This window comes from Nelusetta ayraudi, unplaced genomic scaffold, assembly GCF_046127955.1.
Source record: "Nelusetta ayraudi isolate G7.1 ecotype Tasmania unplaced genomic scaffold, CSIRO-AGI_Nayr_v1 ptg000026l, whole genome shotgun sequence".
Taxonomy (NCBI): domain Eukaryota; kingdom Metazoa; phylum Chordata; class Actinopteri; order Tetraodontiformes; family Monacanthidae; genus Nelusetta; species Nelusetta ayraudi.
The window spans coordinates 429874-448387 of NW_027466076.1; the positions used below are offsets into that span (position 1 = coordinate 429874).

At 47.0% G+C, this 18514-nt stretch overlaps 1 protein-coding gene across 3 annotated transcripts in view; it reads left to right on the forward strand.

Moving 5' to 3' along the window:
- The window catches only part of insc (INSC spindle orientation adaptor protein), a 32002-nt gene extending 15855 nt beyond the window's left edge, over positions 1-16147 (forward strand). For all 3 annotated transcript variants that reach the window (XM_076028635.1, XM_076028636.1, XM_076028637.1), the window contains exons 3-12: positions 5671-6025; positions 6791-6843; positions 6929-7052; positions 7429-7542; positions 10674-10799; positions 13298-13469; positions 13961-14206; positions 14459-14614; positions 14808-14884; positions 15520-16147. In XM_076028635.1, the coding sequence (XP_075884750.1) occupies positions 5671-6025; positions 6791-6843; positions 6929-7052; positions 7429-7542; positions 10674-10799; positions 13298-13469; positions 13961-14206; positions 14459-14614; positions 14808-14884; positions 15520-15648 (1552 nt within the window). In that variant the 3' untranslated portion in view covers positions 15649-16147. The remainder of the gene's footprint in view (positions 1-5670; positions 6026-6790; positions 6844-6928; positions 7053-7428; positions 7543-10673; positions 10800-13297; positions 13470-13960; positions 14207-14458; positions 14615-14807; positions 14885-15519) is intronic.
- Positions 16148-18514: the final 2367 nt, after the last annotated feature.

Sequence of the window (18514 nt, forward strand, 5' to 3'; positions counted from 1 at the left end):
CTGCATCCACCCCGTGGTCGCCACCCGCAGGCAAGTTTGGGAACATTCAACATTAGCGAGGGAAAAAAAGTAGTAGTTCACACATTCCTGCTGAATGTTTGTTTGTTTATTAATTTCTTGCAGGCCAGAGCCAGAAGTCTGGCCACACGCCACACAGGCAGTCATGTTTCGTGTGTGTGTGTGTGTGTGTGTGTGTGTGTGTGTGTGTGTGTGTGTGTGTGTGTGTGTGTGTGTACATGCTCGTGTGTGTCAATGTTTACACGGCATTGCAGATGATATCAAATCAGTCTAGTTATCACGCTACAGGCAGCCAAACACAGAAACATGCACAACCACACACACACCCACACACCCACACACCCACACCCACACACCCACACCCACACACACACACACACACACACACATGAAACATGACTGCCATTTGCTCAGCTTACGGCTCACTAACACCCAGCAAATCAACTGTTGAAAGGAGCCAAATTACCGAATTGTGTTACAATAAACGCACACACAAACCCCCTGTCAACACATACACGCGAGTAAGTTTGTGGCAACGGTGGTTTCCTCCTCGTTTTTCTTTAGTCGTCACCTCATGCGGCAAATTTGTGTTTGCCGACACTCTGGATGTTGCGTGACAGTCGAGTCTGATGTCAGGAGGCGGTCAAAGCCGCAGGAACACCCCTAACTATAACCCTTGTCTCAACCTTAACCCCAACCCCAACACTAACCCTAAACCTAGTCTCAACCCCAACCGTAACCTAGTCTCAAACCAAAAGGCCCTTACACACCGGGCAATAGGCACAGTGACGCGAATAAACGACGTGAAAATGCAAGATTTTCGCCGACGACTTTTTCCTGTACACACCTAGCGCGAGGTGAATATGCGTATAAAATTTGCTTAGCGGATAAAGTTTGGCGCTCTTTCTTTTGCGCCGAAGGAGAAACAATCAACTCTATCTTTAAATGATGATGTCCTGGTGATGGCTGAATTAAAACAAAGAAAAAGAAAAATAATAGAAGTCTTTGGGCACAGCCAATATTGTTCTTGAGACATATGTGTGTGAGTCCAACACGATGATCCAGGAGCTCAAATTTTACCCAGTGAAATTTCGTCAGTACTTTAGAATGTCCGTCGGACAATTTGAAGGACTGTTCCATCAACTGGCTCCACTTTGCAGAGGGAGAGAAAAATTACAGAGAGCTACATGTCTGAGGTAAGGTATAAATATAAGGCTGCAGCCAGGCAAGTTTTGATGTGATGTCATCGACATGCCAACATCATTTTGATTGATCAGAAGTCTAGACGTTCGCCTTTTCGCCTCTGCTGCCAGTGTGGAAGGTTGCGTTGACCCGAAGAGGTTTTTAAAAAAATGTGAATTATTCCCCTCGCAAATTCGCTCCCGGTGTGTAAGGACCCTAACTCTTGCCTAAACCTTTGCCTTAACCAAAATCTGTGGATAATGTGAAGTACCCCAAAGTACGACAAACTACAGCGACACAGAAGTGAATCAGTTTTCAGCTGCCATTTGTCCTTTGTTTAGTTACCGCTCTATTTTTTTTTACAGCTATCGTGAGGAGTTTTTTCCAATCTGATGTGAATTTGATTTTTTTTTTTTTTAGCAAAATCAAACCAGCTCGAGAGGCAGTGGGACCAGCTGAGGTGCAGCTGGTCTGACTGAAGAAGGAGGAGACGAGGCTGTGGCTTGAGGTGAATCTGGACTCAGGAAAACATCTGGCCGTCAGATGTTAGAGTCCAGCCTCACGCTACTGCTTCTGCTCTCTCAGCTTTTCCTCTATCTCTCGTCTTTATCTTTAATTTGGAGGGTTGAGATGCAGGAGGAGAACGCATGAAGAACTGTGACTCCTGGTCCTGACGTCTCTTCCCGGGACAAGGCCGTCCTTGTTTCCATGGTTCCAAAGCCACGAGGTCTCTCTGCGGTTCTTCTGCCCACATTTCCATCCACCGTCCCGGCTGTTGTGGATTTTTTTTTTTTTTCCCAAAGATTTCCATTCGTTCAGACGTCAGGCTTTTTTTTTCTTCTTCCTCTGGCAGTCGTGGAAAAGCCACAGCAGCCTCTCGGCCCACATGGCATCGTGCTGAGTCACGCAGCTCCAGCCTCCCGAACCTGAGACGGAATAAGATCAGATTCCCGAGCTGGACGAGCTGAGAACACGGAGCACGAGGAGGAGAAATCCAGATGTTGGTCCACAGAAGAAAACATTTTTTGCCCAGTTGCCTGGCGGATTAACCACTGCCTTCAGTGGTGCGAGTTATCTGGCTGGAGGTCCTGGAGTCCAGTCCTGGTGTCAACCAGCCATAACTGTGATTGGTTGATCCGATTTAATTCTGGTTCAAAAAAAGTTGTCAGTAAATCTGCGAGAGCCATCTTGAAACTCTCCCATCTGAAAAGATCATGACGGGAAACAAAAACAAAGACAAACCAAGAAATATAATGAAAAGATGGACGTGATGATCAGGAGGATTTGTCTTCTGTTAGGTATCAAGACAGCAGTGCATTGTGGAAGATGTAGTTTCTTTCATTAAATGACCCATCGGTACAGATTTGAGTTGCACTGCGTTTAGTAATCAAGGAAACAAAACTTTGATTCTTTAAAGAATGATTTTTTTATTTGAGTGGATGAATTGATGAATCCATAAACAACTTTTAACATTTTTAATAAAAAAAAAAATAGCAAAAAGTTGCAGGTGGAAAAATCACCTCCCTCCGCTTTGATGTGAACGCAGCCTGGCCTCCTTATTCAGCCTCTTACCTCACAACAAAAGTGGGCGGCGGCCTCACAGACAGGCCGACAGCGTGCGTAGCGGCGCGGCTGAGGATAATAGCGGCCGCTGCGGGTCAATGTTTGCCGTCGCTTCCCCTCCTTTGGAAAACAAACCTATTATGACTAGTCTCGTGTGTGTGTTTGCCCCCCCCCACCTGCCTCCGCCGCTGTGAAGGTTATTTCAGCTCGACTTCCTCGTGAAGCCTCGCCACCGCCGCCGCCGCCGCCGCCATTGTGTGTGTAACGTTACGAAAAGGGGAAAGGGGAAGGGGAAAGTGTTTTGAATCGAGGCCGTCGGGTCACTTTTTTGTTTGCTTGCGAGTCCGTTCACAGCTGATGTGTGTTGTTTTTGTTTTTCCCTCTCTGTCTCCTACTATTTTTTTTTTTGAGTTTTTCAGTTTGATCTTCCGCGAGCAACAACAAAAAACCAAAAAAAAAGAGAGATGAAGGTAATGTCAGATAATGAGGTGAAATTTAGAGGAAAATGAAGCGAATTATAGCGGAGAGCTCTTTTTCTGGCTCCACCCCCTCCTCCACCTCACCCCCCCCCCCTTCTACCACATCACTGCGGGTCACTGTGTTCTTCAGTACCGTTAGAGTCGGTGTTCAGTTGTTCGTTCGTTCGTGCCATGGAGGAAAGTGGCTTTCGAATCGAAACGGCGCTCCTGAACCTTTTAATCCATAATCCAATTCCAGTTTAGAGTGAAAAAAAACAATGATTTGGCAAGTTTTTGGAAAAAAAAAATTTGTAAAACAACTTTAAGCATTTAAAGTTGCCAAAAAAAATATTTTTTTTTCAACAATTCCTTGTAGCCCTTATCATCCAATTAAATAATTCACAAATTGTGTTTTATGGTTATTTGGTCTTTAACTGTGTGTGTGTGTGTGTTCACATTGTGTTGTTTCCTCTTCACGCGCCAGAGTCTCTGCCGGCTCGTCTGTCGGAATCGCTGTTTTTATCTTTGCCGTTTTCCCCCTCGCCGACCCCAGAAGCCAATCAGCCTCACAGCGCAACGAGCTGCGTGTCGTTTCTCCTCGAGAGTCGACTCTCAGGCCGACCTGTTTCACCACTCCGCAACTCAAGGATCGTTAATGAGCCGCTGCTCCTTGCATGTCAGGACAGTCGGCCAGTTTCCACTGCCTTCATTTTTTTCGAGAATTCATTCAACTGTTGCCAATGTCATGAGAACGTTTAGACAAAAATGATAAAATCATCAAATAAAACCATCAAAAAATGAAAGAAAAACTCCCGAAAACTTAATGGTCACTCCGTGTTTGAAGGTCCCACATTCTGCAAATGTACACAAATTTCTCTTTTTTCTTCTTCAAATTTGTTTTTCTTCTTCTCTCCTCCCCTCTCGGTCACCTCTTAACGAGGCCTCCGTCCGACCTCGGCGCGTCTCCACGTCGACTTCTCAGGGGCAAAACTTCCTCTCTTGGCCAAGCCGCCCAGTTTCATTCTGGATTTGGGATAATTGGAGTTGCGGCTTTCTGATGCTTCACTTAGAGCCAAACCAGCGACAGCTCCAGGTTATTATGCAGGCCGCCGCCACCACCGCAGCCAGTCGATGACCAGTGTTTGCTCTGAGATCCTTTAATAACGGCGGTTCAATAACCCCGGCAGTCCCTGCTGAGCTGCCATTTCTCTGGCCAAAACCCGCTGAGATCCAGAGGAAAACACCAGAGCCTCGGCCGAGGCTCCGCCCATGTGTTGATTCAGGCAGAGGTCTCGACCGGCGGTCACTGTTTGGGGTCTTTAAGGCGGTGTGGGAGGGGTGTCTGGTCCTCTGAGGTCCGGAGGGTAGAAGCAGGAGATGTGACCTCCAGGTTAAATCCTGGAGTTTGAGTAGATCCAGAGGGCTTTGTATTGGTTGGAAAATATTTGTTTAGTGATGGATTTGTTTGTATCTTTCATCGACTCGTCGTCTTCCAGTGAATAGTCACGATTGGCTCCCAAACCATCAGGCGTCATCTTCATTTTGAACACTTAAGGATGGACGTGGGATGATTTGGCTGTTGTGGTGGATGATGATGATGAGAATGATGGTGATGATGATGATGGTAATGATGATGGTGACAATGATGTGATATGATGATTGTGATGATGATGATGATGATGATGATGATGGTGACGATGATGATGAGAATGATGGTGACGATGATGATGATGATGATGGTGACGATGATGATGAGAATGATGGTGATGATGGTGATGGTAATGATGATGGTGATGATGATGATGAGAATGATGGTGACGATGATGTGATATGATGATTGTGATGATGATGATGATGGTGACAATGGTGACGATGGTGACGGTGGTGATGGTGTGATGTGCTGGGGAGGCAGCATCTCAGCCAGTGACACCAGCAGACTGAACAAACTTCGATAAAGATGTCTGGCTCTGTCATTGGCTGCAGCAAACTGTTGTCCATGATGGGCAACCAGGACCCCCCCCAACACACATCTGCTTCAGTTGTTTGTTGTACATAGATTGATATGAGTGTTTTGGAACTACTGTATAGTTTATTTTTAGTCTTTTTTGTTTGTTTGTTTTTGAAGTTGCAACAGAACAGTGTAGTTTCCCAATTGGGCTCAATAAAGTACATCTATATCTGCCCCCACTCAAGTTTTGGCTCTGCCCTCCGGCACCGCCTTGTTTCTGTCTCACCATGCATCAGTTTTTTTTCCCGCGGCCTAAACAGCTGCAGTCTGGAAAGATTCTTGTGATGCTCGCCGATTCGATTCCAGCATGAAAATTAAATATGCAAAAACACCAAACCTTTGATATTTTGGCCTATGAATACTCTACTACTAATACTACTACTATCATACTACTACATCCAGGTCAACTAACTTCACCTTCTTCTGCATCTCCTGCCGCAGCAGCCGCATGCAGTCCCTGCAGGTGGACTCGGTGCAGCGCTGGATGGAGGACCTCCGTCACATGACCGAGGTGGAGTGCATGTGCGTCCTGCAGGCCAAGCCCATCGGCGTGGAGGAGGACGGCCAGCAGGGGGAGCTGATCGTGGCCTCGGGCGACCACGTAGCTCGGAACAACCTGCAGACGCTTCTGCGGCGGGCGCTGGTGGTGAGCACCGAGCTGGGCAAGATGTTCCAGCGGCTGGAGAAGGGCCGCTGGCAGCGGGTGCACAGCACCGCCGTCAGGGCCAACTGCCACGTGCGCTCGCTGGTGCACGAGTACGGCGCCGCCCGGAGCACTCCGCCCGAAATGCAGAAGGTGACGGTCCGTTTTCTGTTGTTCCATTCTGAAATCCCTTGTTTGAGTTTAAGTGGAAAAAGGGAGGCGGAGCTGCAGCCAAAGTTACATGGTCAGGTCATGATCAACTATAACAAAACTTTACAAAAAGATCGACCACGTTTTTTGTACTGAGGCAGTTGTTGACATAATTGTTTGGTGTTTGTGTATTGTGAGGATGAGTTGTGGTCATGGTGAGGTGGTTTGGTGCGCTGGTTGTAAACATAGATGTATTGTAAGAACTGGATACCGGAATGCCAATATGACATCATTGCAATTTATTTTCCTAGTGGCCACTCAAAGTACTGCAGGTAAAAATTCCCTGTGGCCCCAAAAGCATTTTTCCGCATTTTTTGAACGCAATTAAAAAAAATAACTTTGACCTGAAACATAGTTCTGAATAAACGTTCTATTGTATATTGGAATATATGTATAAGTCATTGACTTAAAGAAAATCCCCAGAGAAGAGTTTATTCCCAGTGTGTCTCGGCTCGTTCTCATTGGCTGATGTTTCCTGATGCATCAAATGAGTTACAGAGGCATGATGGGAAGTGACACTCCTGCAACGTGCTCTCTGGGGCTGCATAATCCCAAAGTAACCCTGAAGCCATTTAAAAATGGTAGATTTTTTTGAGCACATAGCTATGCACCAGCTAGCTAGCAACTCCACTGAAATGAATGGGCTGCCATATTGCATCCTTGGTGCCTGGACCGAACTGGGTGTCTGAACTCTGTGTTTTCTTGCAGTACGAGAAATCTCTGCTGGAAAAGTGCATGGAGCTCACTAACATCACTGAGAGGTAAGAACTCCACCAGAGAGATGGTTGAGAGAAATGCTAACACCCCATGCTGGAGACCTACCTCAACATTCCTTCATGCCCGTAGGTGCCTTCACACCGATGACCAGTTTTTCCTCAAGTCCATGAGGGAGGCCATCCATGAGATCCTCACGGATGTCAGTGATTCCTTCAGCAACATGATTGACATGGCTCTGGCCAACGAGATCCGGGTAATTAAATGAGGCGAACATCGACTGTCACAGCTAACTAACAGATTTCAGTGTCTATATCTACCAGCTGGCGAACACAACGTACTGCTAACTAATGATTTCAAACAGTCAGGTGATGTTTGAAATAGCAAAAGAGCTGTCACGATTGGTAAAACAAGCTTACCTTAATAAAGCATACAGCTAGATCAACTTTGAAAAAGCTAGCTAACGTCTTCCGCCACAGCAAGCTCGGACACAGTACAGCTCACCTACATCTGCTACAGAAAGCAGCCCACAGCAACCACTAACTTCTTCCACTAAATTCTAACTTCTGCAACAGCCAATTGCTGAGATCATGGGTCACAGTGGGGTTTTTTTTTTTAATGTGTTGCCACAGGTCCTGATCAAGCAGATTGAATCTTCGGACAACATCCAGACCATCAGTAGCGCCATCAGCAACCTGCTGTCCCTCACCCAGGACGGACCTCAGCTCTGCAGCATCATTGCAAAGGTACAGTAGGGGGGTGTGGGGGTGGAGCCATTACCGCCTCCCCTTTTTGGACTGTTGTGATCCACCTTTGTCCACGTCATCTGTCTCGTTACACAATCCCCTCGAAAGCCATTTCCCTGCGAGATAACACGTCACAGAGCGGAGAGCGATGCCCCCGGACGGGATGATAAGACTCTTTTACACATAACGCAAGCACACTCGCTTCCCCAGTGCGACCTGGTTGCCAGATCAATGTTGTCGGCTCCCATTAGCGTCCAGCATCGATCTTGAAACAACAGGTCCACTGTCCCATGTAGCGGCGCTGGCTGATTGGCTGGCTAGCTAGCCGACGAGCCCGGAGCGCCACTACACTGCTCCCTAATAATGAGTCCCCACAACAAACACAACCACCTCCTCCACCTGCTGGCGGAACTAACAAGCTCACACACCTCTGTCTCTCTGTCTGTCATACACACACACACACACACACACACACACACACACACACACACGCATACACTCCCGCCCGCGCAACTTGCAGCTGAGCCTGTCGTCGTCATCCAGCCTCGATCTCAGCTCCTCATTTATCCTTCTCAGCCTCCCAGTTGAACTTCAGTTCTTGCCAGATTGAATCCCATAAAGTCTTTTGATCTCTCAGCTACTTTTGCTGCTTCGTTTCATGATCCTGTTCTTTTCTAAACTCCTTTATCTGTCTGTGGTTTGGATCATTTAGAGCTGGATCATCATCAGTTTACTCCGGTGTCCAGAAAGTTCAGTTTCCAGTTTATAGTTGGGTTTTTTTTCATTCAATTTTGTGACAACAAAATTATTTTATATAATATAAAATAATTTTTAAGAATTAATTGTGATAGCTAAATCATAATTAATAATAATTTTACATCCTAGTTGTATTTCCCACTGACTGCTCCCTGACAGTACACTGTATGTAGGTCGATTGCATCGTATTTAGCCTTGCAATATCTGTGCAACAGAACAAATCCAACTTTTGCCTCCCTGAAGTTTTCTGTTGTTGAACAACTTCCAGTAACCTTTCAAAAGGTTGTATAATAAACACAGCTGCCTGTAATTGTCGGCTCTACTTTCGATTTGTCTCCCTGGGAAAGCGATGGTGACACGGTACACACTCGGAAGCTTTTACCTCCAAACAAATATCCAGACACATTTATTTTTATTTATTTATTTTTTTTAAAAAGCTCATGAGCTGATTAGCACTGAGGCGAACGAGGGGGTCAAATGAATATTGCAATCTGATCAGGTGGTAATATTAAAAAACTGGATTGAAACTCATTAAGGCCGATAACGAGGAGATAAATATTGCCTCAACGATGAACAGGACGCTTTTAATTCGGACCTTTGTTTGAATAATTTGTGGTTGACTGGATCAGTTTCATGTGTCGTGAGTCTTCAGCTCGGCGTGAAGACAAAATTAAAAAAAAACATTTTGCAAGAGTGTTGCCGTCAAAAAAAGATACAGGCAAAAGTGAAGGACGACTCACTCGCGAAATGAAACGCAGGTTGCAACAACACAACAGGGAGCAACAACACAACAGGGAGCGGTAAAGTTAGGCTAAAAATGACTGGCTGTCAATGAGCGGAGAGAGCCCTAAATTCACTCCGCTACAAGCTGGATACAGTGTTTCTATTGGTTTAAATTGGCAGTCAAATAAAAAAAATATATATATATATCAACCAATCAGTTTTAATGTTATTTTGGCTGATTTGGTCCAATATTGATTCAAAACAGCTCTCACATTGTTGCTACGCCCACGTCGAGACTCTTGACTAAGACCAGAACCTTCCGAGCGACACTCAGAGCCGTTTCCTCCCTCCTTCCCTCCCCCCGCTCATCAGACTCTCATCTGACTGTTTTCCCGATGATCAACATCCGTCCGGTCAGCTGCCGCCGCCATGGCAGCATAGCCACTATTTTTCCCTGCGGGGTCGGAGGTCAGGACGATTACCTGCGGCAGGACTCGCACCTGCCCGCTCGGTGTAATGGCCTTGTTTTGGTAATGGAGGTAGTTTGAGGCTCCGTCAGGACCTGCAAGTGTTTTCCATCACGGCGCCTGGATCATTTCTTTTTCTTTTTTCTCTATTTTTGGGCGGAATGTCGCATTTTCATGGACGACAAATCATCCGGTTCACACCTCCACCGCTCAGTGTTTCTGAAATAAGTATATTGTGGCTGTTATCTGACGTGACGGATGGACGAGCGGCTCCAGAAGTGTGTTTGGCAGCGCAGCCATCCAAAGCCTGTCGCTCATTTTTTCCCCATGCTATCAAAGCTAGCGTGCCGCTATTGGCCAAGCTCGGCGGCGGCGGCCAGCCAGTGGCGCCGACCTGATCCTCCTATTTATACACAATCATGTTCTCAGAGACAAGAGCGGACGGTGATGTGGGTAAGGCAGCATAAATTGGCAGTGTGACGCTGAGAGACGCAATTTGGCTCCAACTTGTTGTTGTTGTTGTTGTTGTTGTTTTCTCTCCATCTGACGTCGGCGCTACAGGAAAATTGAACCAGTGAGTCGATCACGTCATTCATCCAAGTCTGATGCATCATCGTCCTCAACACAATATATACTAATTCAGGAGTTGGAAGCTAAATGAATAAAAACTGGTAAAAAGCTACTGCGACTGATGTAATTTTTGCAAATTAGTCCTCTTCCAAGAATGAGAACTCCTAAAAACTAGTTATCAGAATAGTTATAATAACAGAATAGTCTTTTTCCATCTTCAAGAATTAAAGAAAATTTCTCGGCTAATTTTTAGTTTTGTTTCCATCATGGTGTTGCGCAGCCAAAATGTTTGCAAACTGTTTGTTCAGAGCTGCGGCGCACGAGTTGTGTGATTGGCGCCCCCTCTGGTGGAAGCCCACGTTAAAAACTGGCCACCGTGCTTCAAATAACAAAGCAAAGTGGATTAATTTCCCAAAGCACTTCAGTCAGTGCTTGTTTGGGGTTTTTTGGTTTTTTTTTTTCTGATCCGTCTTGAACAGGATACTGCCTCCCGACTGTTCCCAATGGTACTGCAACACTTTGCTCCATCTGCACCTCGCGTTGCTGCGTACGCCCGAGGTCGCTTCCTGCGATCGTTGCCTCACCGCACTGATCCGACCCGGTGTCTCCGTGCAGGAAGGAGCCGTGGTGGCGCTGTTCAAGATCTGCAGGCAGGACCGCTTCAGGGAGCTCTACGCTCACGCCCTGAGGACCGTGGCCTCCATCTGCTGCGTGGAGGAGGGCATCAACCAGCTGGACAAGGTCAGAACCTCCTTCGCAAAATAAAAGCGTATTTATAAGATTTCAACAAAGTACGATTGCGATTTGCAGGTATTTCCATTGAGTGGTGTGAAGCGCTTAAACCGTCATTCCCCTAAGATCTCGTCTCGTGGCACATCATTTTCGTAAAATCTCGTCCCGTGAGATTTACGAGAATTACGCTTGCTTTTGCTTGTTTGCGATTGTTTGCTATCAAGAAAAAAAAAAATCACTCTGTCTCCTCCTCCATCCAAACATAATGTGCAATTTTCACTTGAAGTGAAGCCCCTGTATCGATACGCCTGAAAAACCTCCTCATGAGAGCGTAAAAACCTTTTAGCCATATTTGAGAGGTATTTATTGCCAGTTTTTTATTTTTGTTGATTTTTATTCGGGCAATTCTCGGGGTAGCTTGTGTGTGTGTGTGTGTGTGTGTGTGTGTGTGTGTGTGTGTGTGTGTGTGTGTGTGTGTGTGTGTGTGTTACCTTGCTTCGCCCATCCGAAACCTCCGACAGACACACCTGTTGTCCGCTAAACACAAACACAGCCGGCTTTGTGTTTCCGGAAGCCTCCGGAGCAGCTGGGAACAAGGCGGCTCATCCGAGTGTGAGAGAGCCCAGAGATCTCTTTTCTTGTTGTTTTTTTTCAACGACAGCCAGTTGAATCTCTGGCCCATGGTAGCATCCTGGTCCCTGGGCACGGGCCGCCAGGCGAGTCGGCGCCGCCGCCGACCACTCGGCCTTGACAAACACAACTGTCGCCGTCATATCGGCTGAATTTCAGCTCCAGCGGCGTTTTTCTCAGCTGGAACGCGGCGTTCATGAAAGACGAGGAGGCGGCGGCGGCGGCGGCGGAGAGCATTTGAATGGTTAATGCTCCAGTTAACCCTCTGTTTGCAGCCACCTGCTGGCAACTGGTACTGTGTTAGAAAGGGGAAAAAAAAACCCAGGTGGAGTTGGGAGGGGTGGAGCCAACACATAGACGCAGGGGGTGTGGTCACTGACCCGAGAGGGGTGTCAATGCCCTGTTTGATGTCACAAGGGGATGGCTGAATTCCACACATGTGTGTGTGTGTGTGTGTGTGTGTGTGTGTGTGTGTGTGAGAGAGAGAGCGAGAGATCCAGTCTGTCCACCATTGAAATGCTCCTCTATTTTTCTCAACTGATGCGTAAACAACAGAGATTCACTGTGAAAGTTTACACACCCCACCTCCAGAAAAGAAACCCATCAAGTTGCGACGTCTTGTGTTCTAAATCAAGTTGCGACGTCTTGTGACATCAAACAGATCTGGAGATCCGCGTCCAACAGAACATTCCTGAGCAAATCGACACACACACACACACACACGAAAACACATTTACACCTCGTGACATTTGAGTTTCAACGTATCTGGGGGAGTGTCAGAGTTTAGGGAGGAGGAGGATGAGGACAAGGAGGTAGATGAAGAGTAGCAGGAGGAGGTGGGGGAGGAGGAGAAGGCAGATGAACGGGGGGGCGGCTGGTTCTGCGTCAGTGGGTTCGTGCCTCCTCCACCGCCACCGCCGCCGCCTCCTCGCTGCTGACGTCCGCCGGGACAGAAACAGGAAGTGGCCCTGCAGAAGTTTGATTGACAGGTTCGGCCGGCCGAGACAATTAGCTCCACTCTGGATGCTGCTGCTCGTCCCCAAACTTCCTGTTGTTATCCTTCCTGGTGCCGACTGTCAGTCACTGCAGACACAATGTTTCCTTCGAGTTGGGCGACGAGGACGGTGGCGAGGATTCTGTCATGTCACAGCTGGAAATGATTTAACTGAATTCAAATACGAAAAAAAAAAAACTTCTTCTTTAGTCAGGTTGCTTTGTGCAATCTGATTTATTTTGTTAGTAAAGATCCTCCTCACACAAGACTTAATGTAAATATATATATGTATATATACATATATATATATATTTTTTTACAGGCGTAATTGTGCCTTGTGGTCTGTATAACAGTGCCCCCAAGTGGAGGAAAAGCTCCTCTACACCAGTTATCATCTCATACAGCCAGAAGGAACTTTAAAAATCTGACCTCTTGTGTGGCACAAACCTTCAAGTTTGTTTGTTTTTTTGTTTGAGTCATTCTTGATTACATTTTCTGACATATGAAATTTAATACATATATCATATTATGAAGGTTGTGGGGACTGTCTGTGTGGAGTTTGCATGTTCTCCCTGTGTCTGCTTGGGTTCTCTCCGGGTTCTCCGACTTCCTCCCACAAAGACATGCATGTGAGGTGAATTGGGAACTCTACATTGACCGTAGATGTGTGTGTGAGTGCAAATTGTTGTTTGTCTGTATGTGGCCCTGCGATGAGCTGGCCACGTGTCCAGGGTGTCACCCTGCCTTCGCCCTATGACAGCTGGGAGAGGCTCCTGCAGAGCCCCGTGACCCTGAGTGCAGGACGAAGCAGAGCAGATATTGAAAATGGATGGATGGATGGATGGATATTATATAATTAATATTTATTACGCTCCCCCTGCAGGTGGACGGGATCCTGTGCCTGGCCGACATCCTGAGCGATGACAGCAGCGTGGAGGCGGCCCGGGCCGAGGCGGCGGCCGTGGTGGCCCAGATCACCTCCCCCCACCACACCTCCACCCAGCACCTGGCCAGCTTCCTGGAGAGCATGCACGACATCGTCACAGCGCTCATCAGTCAGTCCCGCATCAGTCACGCACGTTTCACATTGAACCGTGTCACGCAGTACCGCTGAGCACCACTCAGGGAGCCAGAAATCTGTTATATTTTATTTATTTATTTATTTATATTCTATGAATATATATCCACATAAAGCACAATGTGTTAACAATTTGGGAGAAATACAATATAAAAGATTCTAAAATGAATTAAATACAAGCTAGAAACAAACTAATAAAGAAGAAAAAATAGAAAATCAAATCAAATTCATCACTCACACCTTGTACACTTTATGTGCTTTCTGCACCTTCACGAATGCAATATGTAACATATATAACCGGGGGTAAGTTTCCAGGACTGTGTTTTTGTACATAAGAATTTTTCTGAGCAAATAAGAAACTCAATATTACTGCAGGGTGTGTCATTTTTCGTTGCTTTGTAAAGTAAAACCAAGCAAGTAAGTAAATAAATAAAGTAAACTGGACCCTTTGCACTCTGACTCCCGCAGAGCTGTGCGAGAGCGCGTCCTGTGGCGAGGTCTTCCTGCTGGCGTCTGCCGCTCTGGCCAACATCACCTTCTTCGACAGCATGGCCTGCGAGATCCTGCTGCAGCTCAACGCCATCCAGATCCTGCTGCAGGCCTGCAGGGACCGCCAGCGGGTGGACACGCCCTACTCCAAGGACCAGGTGGTGACCATCCTGGCCAACCTGTCCGTCCTGGAGCAGTGTGCCCCCGAAGTCCTGCAGGAACAAGGTGAGTCCCCTGTTGATCCCCAGGAAGGCTGAAACTGTAGCTGCATGAATTCATTTATTTGGATGAGTCAGTTCGATGTAAACATGCTATTTAGTTTTGTAATTACGGGCCATTTATTTCCTGCACCATGTTAAGATTTAAGATTCACAGTTCAGACTTCTCTCACTTGTGAGTTTGAGTCTCCGTGCTGCCCTGTTTTGTTGCGGCCTCACAGATAAAACAAACACCCTTCGCACGTTGTTGTTCTCGCAGGAATCGAGCGGCTGCTGCTGCTACTGGGAGAGAGACCGACCTCCTCCAGTCCATCGGAAGGAGCCGCGTGCGAGCGCGTCCAGCAGAAGGCCGCCGTCACGCTGGCGCGCCTCAGCCGAGACAACGACGTGGCCCATACGGCCATCCAGCTGAAAGGTGGCGCTGTGGCTTCATGTTTTCATTTAGTTTCTGCACATATTTTACTGATTTGGTCCCCATAAAATTCTCAGCAGAATTTTTTTACTACTTGTTTTACAGAAGTCACAGCATTAAACTTGTGTATTTGTCTGGGTTGCAGACTATTCAGAATTGTATTTATTTAACTTTTTAATCACTTGCCGTCCCTCAGCCGTTCCTCGTCTGATCGAACTGTGTCGCTCTCCCACTGAGAGAAACAACAGCGACTCAGTGCTCGTTGCCTGTCTGGTAGGTGTACAGTCTGAAAATGACACTGACACTGACACTAATGCTAAAACAAAAACGCCTGCTCACACTAAAAGCGGTAGAAACACTAAAAACTGTTGCTAACACAAAAACTGATGCATACACTTGCAGTGATGCTAATCTTGATGCTGACGCTGATGCTAACATTAAAACTGATGCTCACACTGGAGCTGAAACCGACGCTAAAACTAAAGCTGATGCCAACACCGAAACTGATGCTTAGTTATACTGACGCTAACACTGATGCTAACATATCAGTGACTGCCCCCACTTGCTTCTGACTGGGTCAGCATTAGGGTTAGGAGGCACAGAGTGGTGGCCAATCAGAGGCAAATCCTCGGTTCTGCTTGACACTTCCAACTCAATATCTCCACTAAAGTCTGATCTTGTTGTCTTTCTAGTTCACTTTTACTGTAAAAAAAAAAAAAATTAAAAAAAGTGTTTCAGGTTTCAGGTCATAAAGTTAGAGATCATGAAACATCCCTGAAAACTAAACACATGATCAGGCTTCGGCCGTTTCTACTGGCTGAGAGTCGTGAGCAGACTGAGCAGCCGAGGCGGCTGATCTAGGAATCAGCAGCACGGGGTCCCGTCCTGACTAGTTGTGTGTCTTCCAGGCGGCTCTGCGGAGGCTGGCAGCCGGTTGTCCCGACAGCATCGAGGCCGCCGACCAGCAGCAGCTGATCAAACCGCGGCTGGTCGACTCCTTCCTGCTCTGCTCCAACATGGAGGAGAGCTTCGTCTGACGGCTTCCCACCAACCAGCAGAGCCGCCCGCCGTCGGGATGCAGGTCACTTCCTGTGTCCCGGGCCCCGCCCCCTTTCCTACTGCATGAAAATGACAATCAAAGAGGACGCTGGTCTGTTAAATTCCGCCAGGGACTCCAGGATCAAGTCACAGGAGTCGAATTTCTCAGACACCAGAACTTTTTTTTTCTTAAAGAATTTTGACAACAAAATTTTTTTGCAGCCTTTTTTAAAATCCATGTACAGCTAAATTATTACAGTGAAAAAACAAGAACTTTTTTGCTTTTTTGATGTTTGTTTGTTTGCCGCCTGTAATCAAAGTAAAAGAAAAATAAATAAAAGAAAAAAGGTACGGCTAGTATTTAAAATGTTCCAGCTAAAATGATCTTGGGTCTGAATATATATGAAAGCTTTTTTTTTATTTAAGAGAGGAATTATAAAGCATTATTGTATGTTATTGTATGCCATGCATGGAATAAAAGCAATCATCTTATTGTCTTTCCTTCGCAGTGGTAAGTTATTTGGAGATCCGCGTTCAGAAGCTCCCTCCAGAATCTTTATGGCCGCACCAATCACGGTCCTCGGAGAAAAATCAGGCCGGAGTTGTGGGAGGGACTTAAAAGAGTTTGAGTGTCAGAAAGAAGAAACACAAAATTCAGCAAGAGAAAGGTTTTGTTTTTCGTTTACTTTGCAATTTGTGAAAAAATTTGAAATTCAGAGAATGATCCAAAAAAAGAAAGTCTTCAGTTTTTTTTTGGTTTAGTTTTTTCATGCTTTTTCATGTCCGCGTTGCACTCTCATGCAGGGTTTTGTATTTAGCTGATGCTATAGCAACACAAACCCCAAGTCACTGTGGACAAATCTGATTATTACAAAGAGACAAAAGTCAGGAAAAAACAAACAAACAAACAAACCACAAAACGTGTGTAATCTGATCTGAAATGAACAGGATGTTCAGGATTGGTGCGGTGGTCAGGGGGGAAAAAAACCCACAAACACGCACACAATCAATCCTCTGCTGCTGCGTGTTGGACTCGCTCCTCTCCAGGCTCCTAGTGTTTGTCATTGCAGACAGCGGCTGTTGTTTTTTTCCAACCCTCGGTCTTAATCTCTGCGGAATTCTGCAGCTTTTCTTCAGAACTCCTCAATCATCCCGCTGCCACCTGACTGGAGGAGGAGAGTGACGGCCCCGCCCTCCGGCCTGCTGGCTCCTCCCCCGAGGGTTTCCTCCACCTCGTCACTGGGACGAGCTGTTGTTTTTCTGTGGTTTTTGCTGACAATTGCACCACTTCCCGGTTTGTCTCACTTGCATTTTTCTGGATTGTGGGCGGAGCCAGAGAGACAGGCTACCGAATTTCCATCCACTTCCTGCAGGAGAAGATCAAATGTATTAAGAAATTGCGAGTTAATATAAAGTTTTGATCCCACCAAAAACCCAAAGCAACCACTCGGTTCTGTTCTGACTCCTCGTGGACGATGAGGCGTTTAGCTCCGCCTGCAGGAGGACTCCGGGACCTTCCTCCTCCTCCGTCCACAGTCCACACTCAAGTCGCTAACGTCAAGCAGAGACCCCTCCTGCCTTCTCCATCCTACGGGAGGGAACGCCGCCAGCCGACGTCTGCTGGAACTCACTCTGGCAGACGAGGGCGAGTCCACCTGCTGTGCACAGCGTGCGTGTGCGTGGGTCGGGGGAAGGGTGTGGAGGGGTGGAGGGTTTGAGGGATGGCACGTACGTGATGCGGCGGGCACGGCGGCGGTTCTTGCTGCAACACGTCAACGGGCGCTGCAGGTTGGACGCTTGCCAATTGACCTCAAGCTGCGCAAACAGCAAACAGCAGGTGGCGCCGAGGCTCGACAAGTCCTGGCTGCTGCTGCTGCTGCTGCTGCTGCTGCTGCTGCTGCCTGGTGCTCCGGGGGGCCTCGGAGATGCGTGTTTTCTTTGGCCTTGTGTTTGCCCGCCGCTCAGCACCGCTAATCCCCCCACGACTTGTTGAGCTCACTGTGGAATGTTTCGCGGCATTCCGTCGGTGCGGATGAGCCGAGCTGAAGGACGTTGACGGGACCTTTGGGGGAGCAGCAGCCGGTGGATGACAACAACGCGGTGGACGGTGAAAAGGGGGATTATGTCGTGAAAAATGTCAATAAAATGAAATAAAATAAACCTTCCAGGTTGTGAAGTTCAGCACAAGGTTTCACTATGTGACCTGGTTGAAAAATGTGCTCTCCGATTGGCCAAGAGGGAGGTCAGCTGTCATGTAGGAAATCGGTTGGGTGTTGACCTGAACACATCAGCAGGTAACCTGAGAGAAGAGCAGGAGAATGTGGCCGAAGTCCTGGATGGGTGGAGTGTGCAACAAAACAATTGACTATTTCTGATTGGCCGGTGCGGGACATCCAACCAGTGGTGGCACACATTTACATTGATTTATTTGATTGGATTGGATTGGATTTGTTTTTGTCCTTTTGTCCTTTTGTCCTTTTTCAGTTTTTAATTTTCAAATCACTGCTCCACGATGAAAATCAGTTGCATCTTGGTTCCCGCGGTGACACCTGCGACTGCTCTGACTCTTCCACCTGCCACTGAAAAAGGCCAAGGGGCAAAGGTCAAGAGGACAGGAAGCGAAACACAACTCAGGGGGGGAAAAAACAGCAACTTTCAAAATAAAAGCAGACGAAACTGAGTCGGAAGCTTCGACTGGAAACCTTTTCCATTTTCCCACTTTGTTTCTTTCTTTTCAACAAACTGATATCCTGTTTCATCCTCTTCTCTCTCCCTCTCCCTCTCCTTCTCTCTCTCTCTCTTTCTCTCTCTCTCTCTTCCATTCAGCACTAACAGCCCCAGGCTACTGTCGGCTCAGGTGTGCCG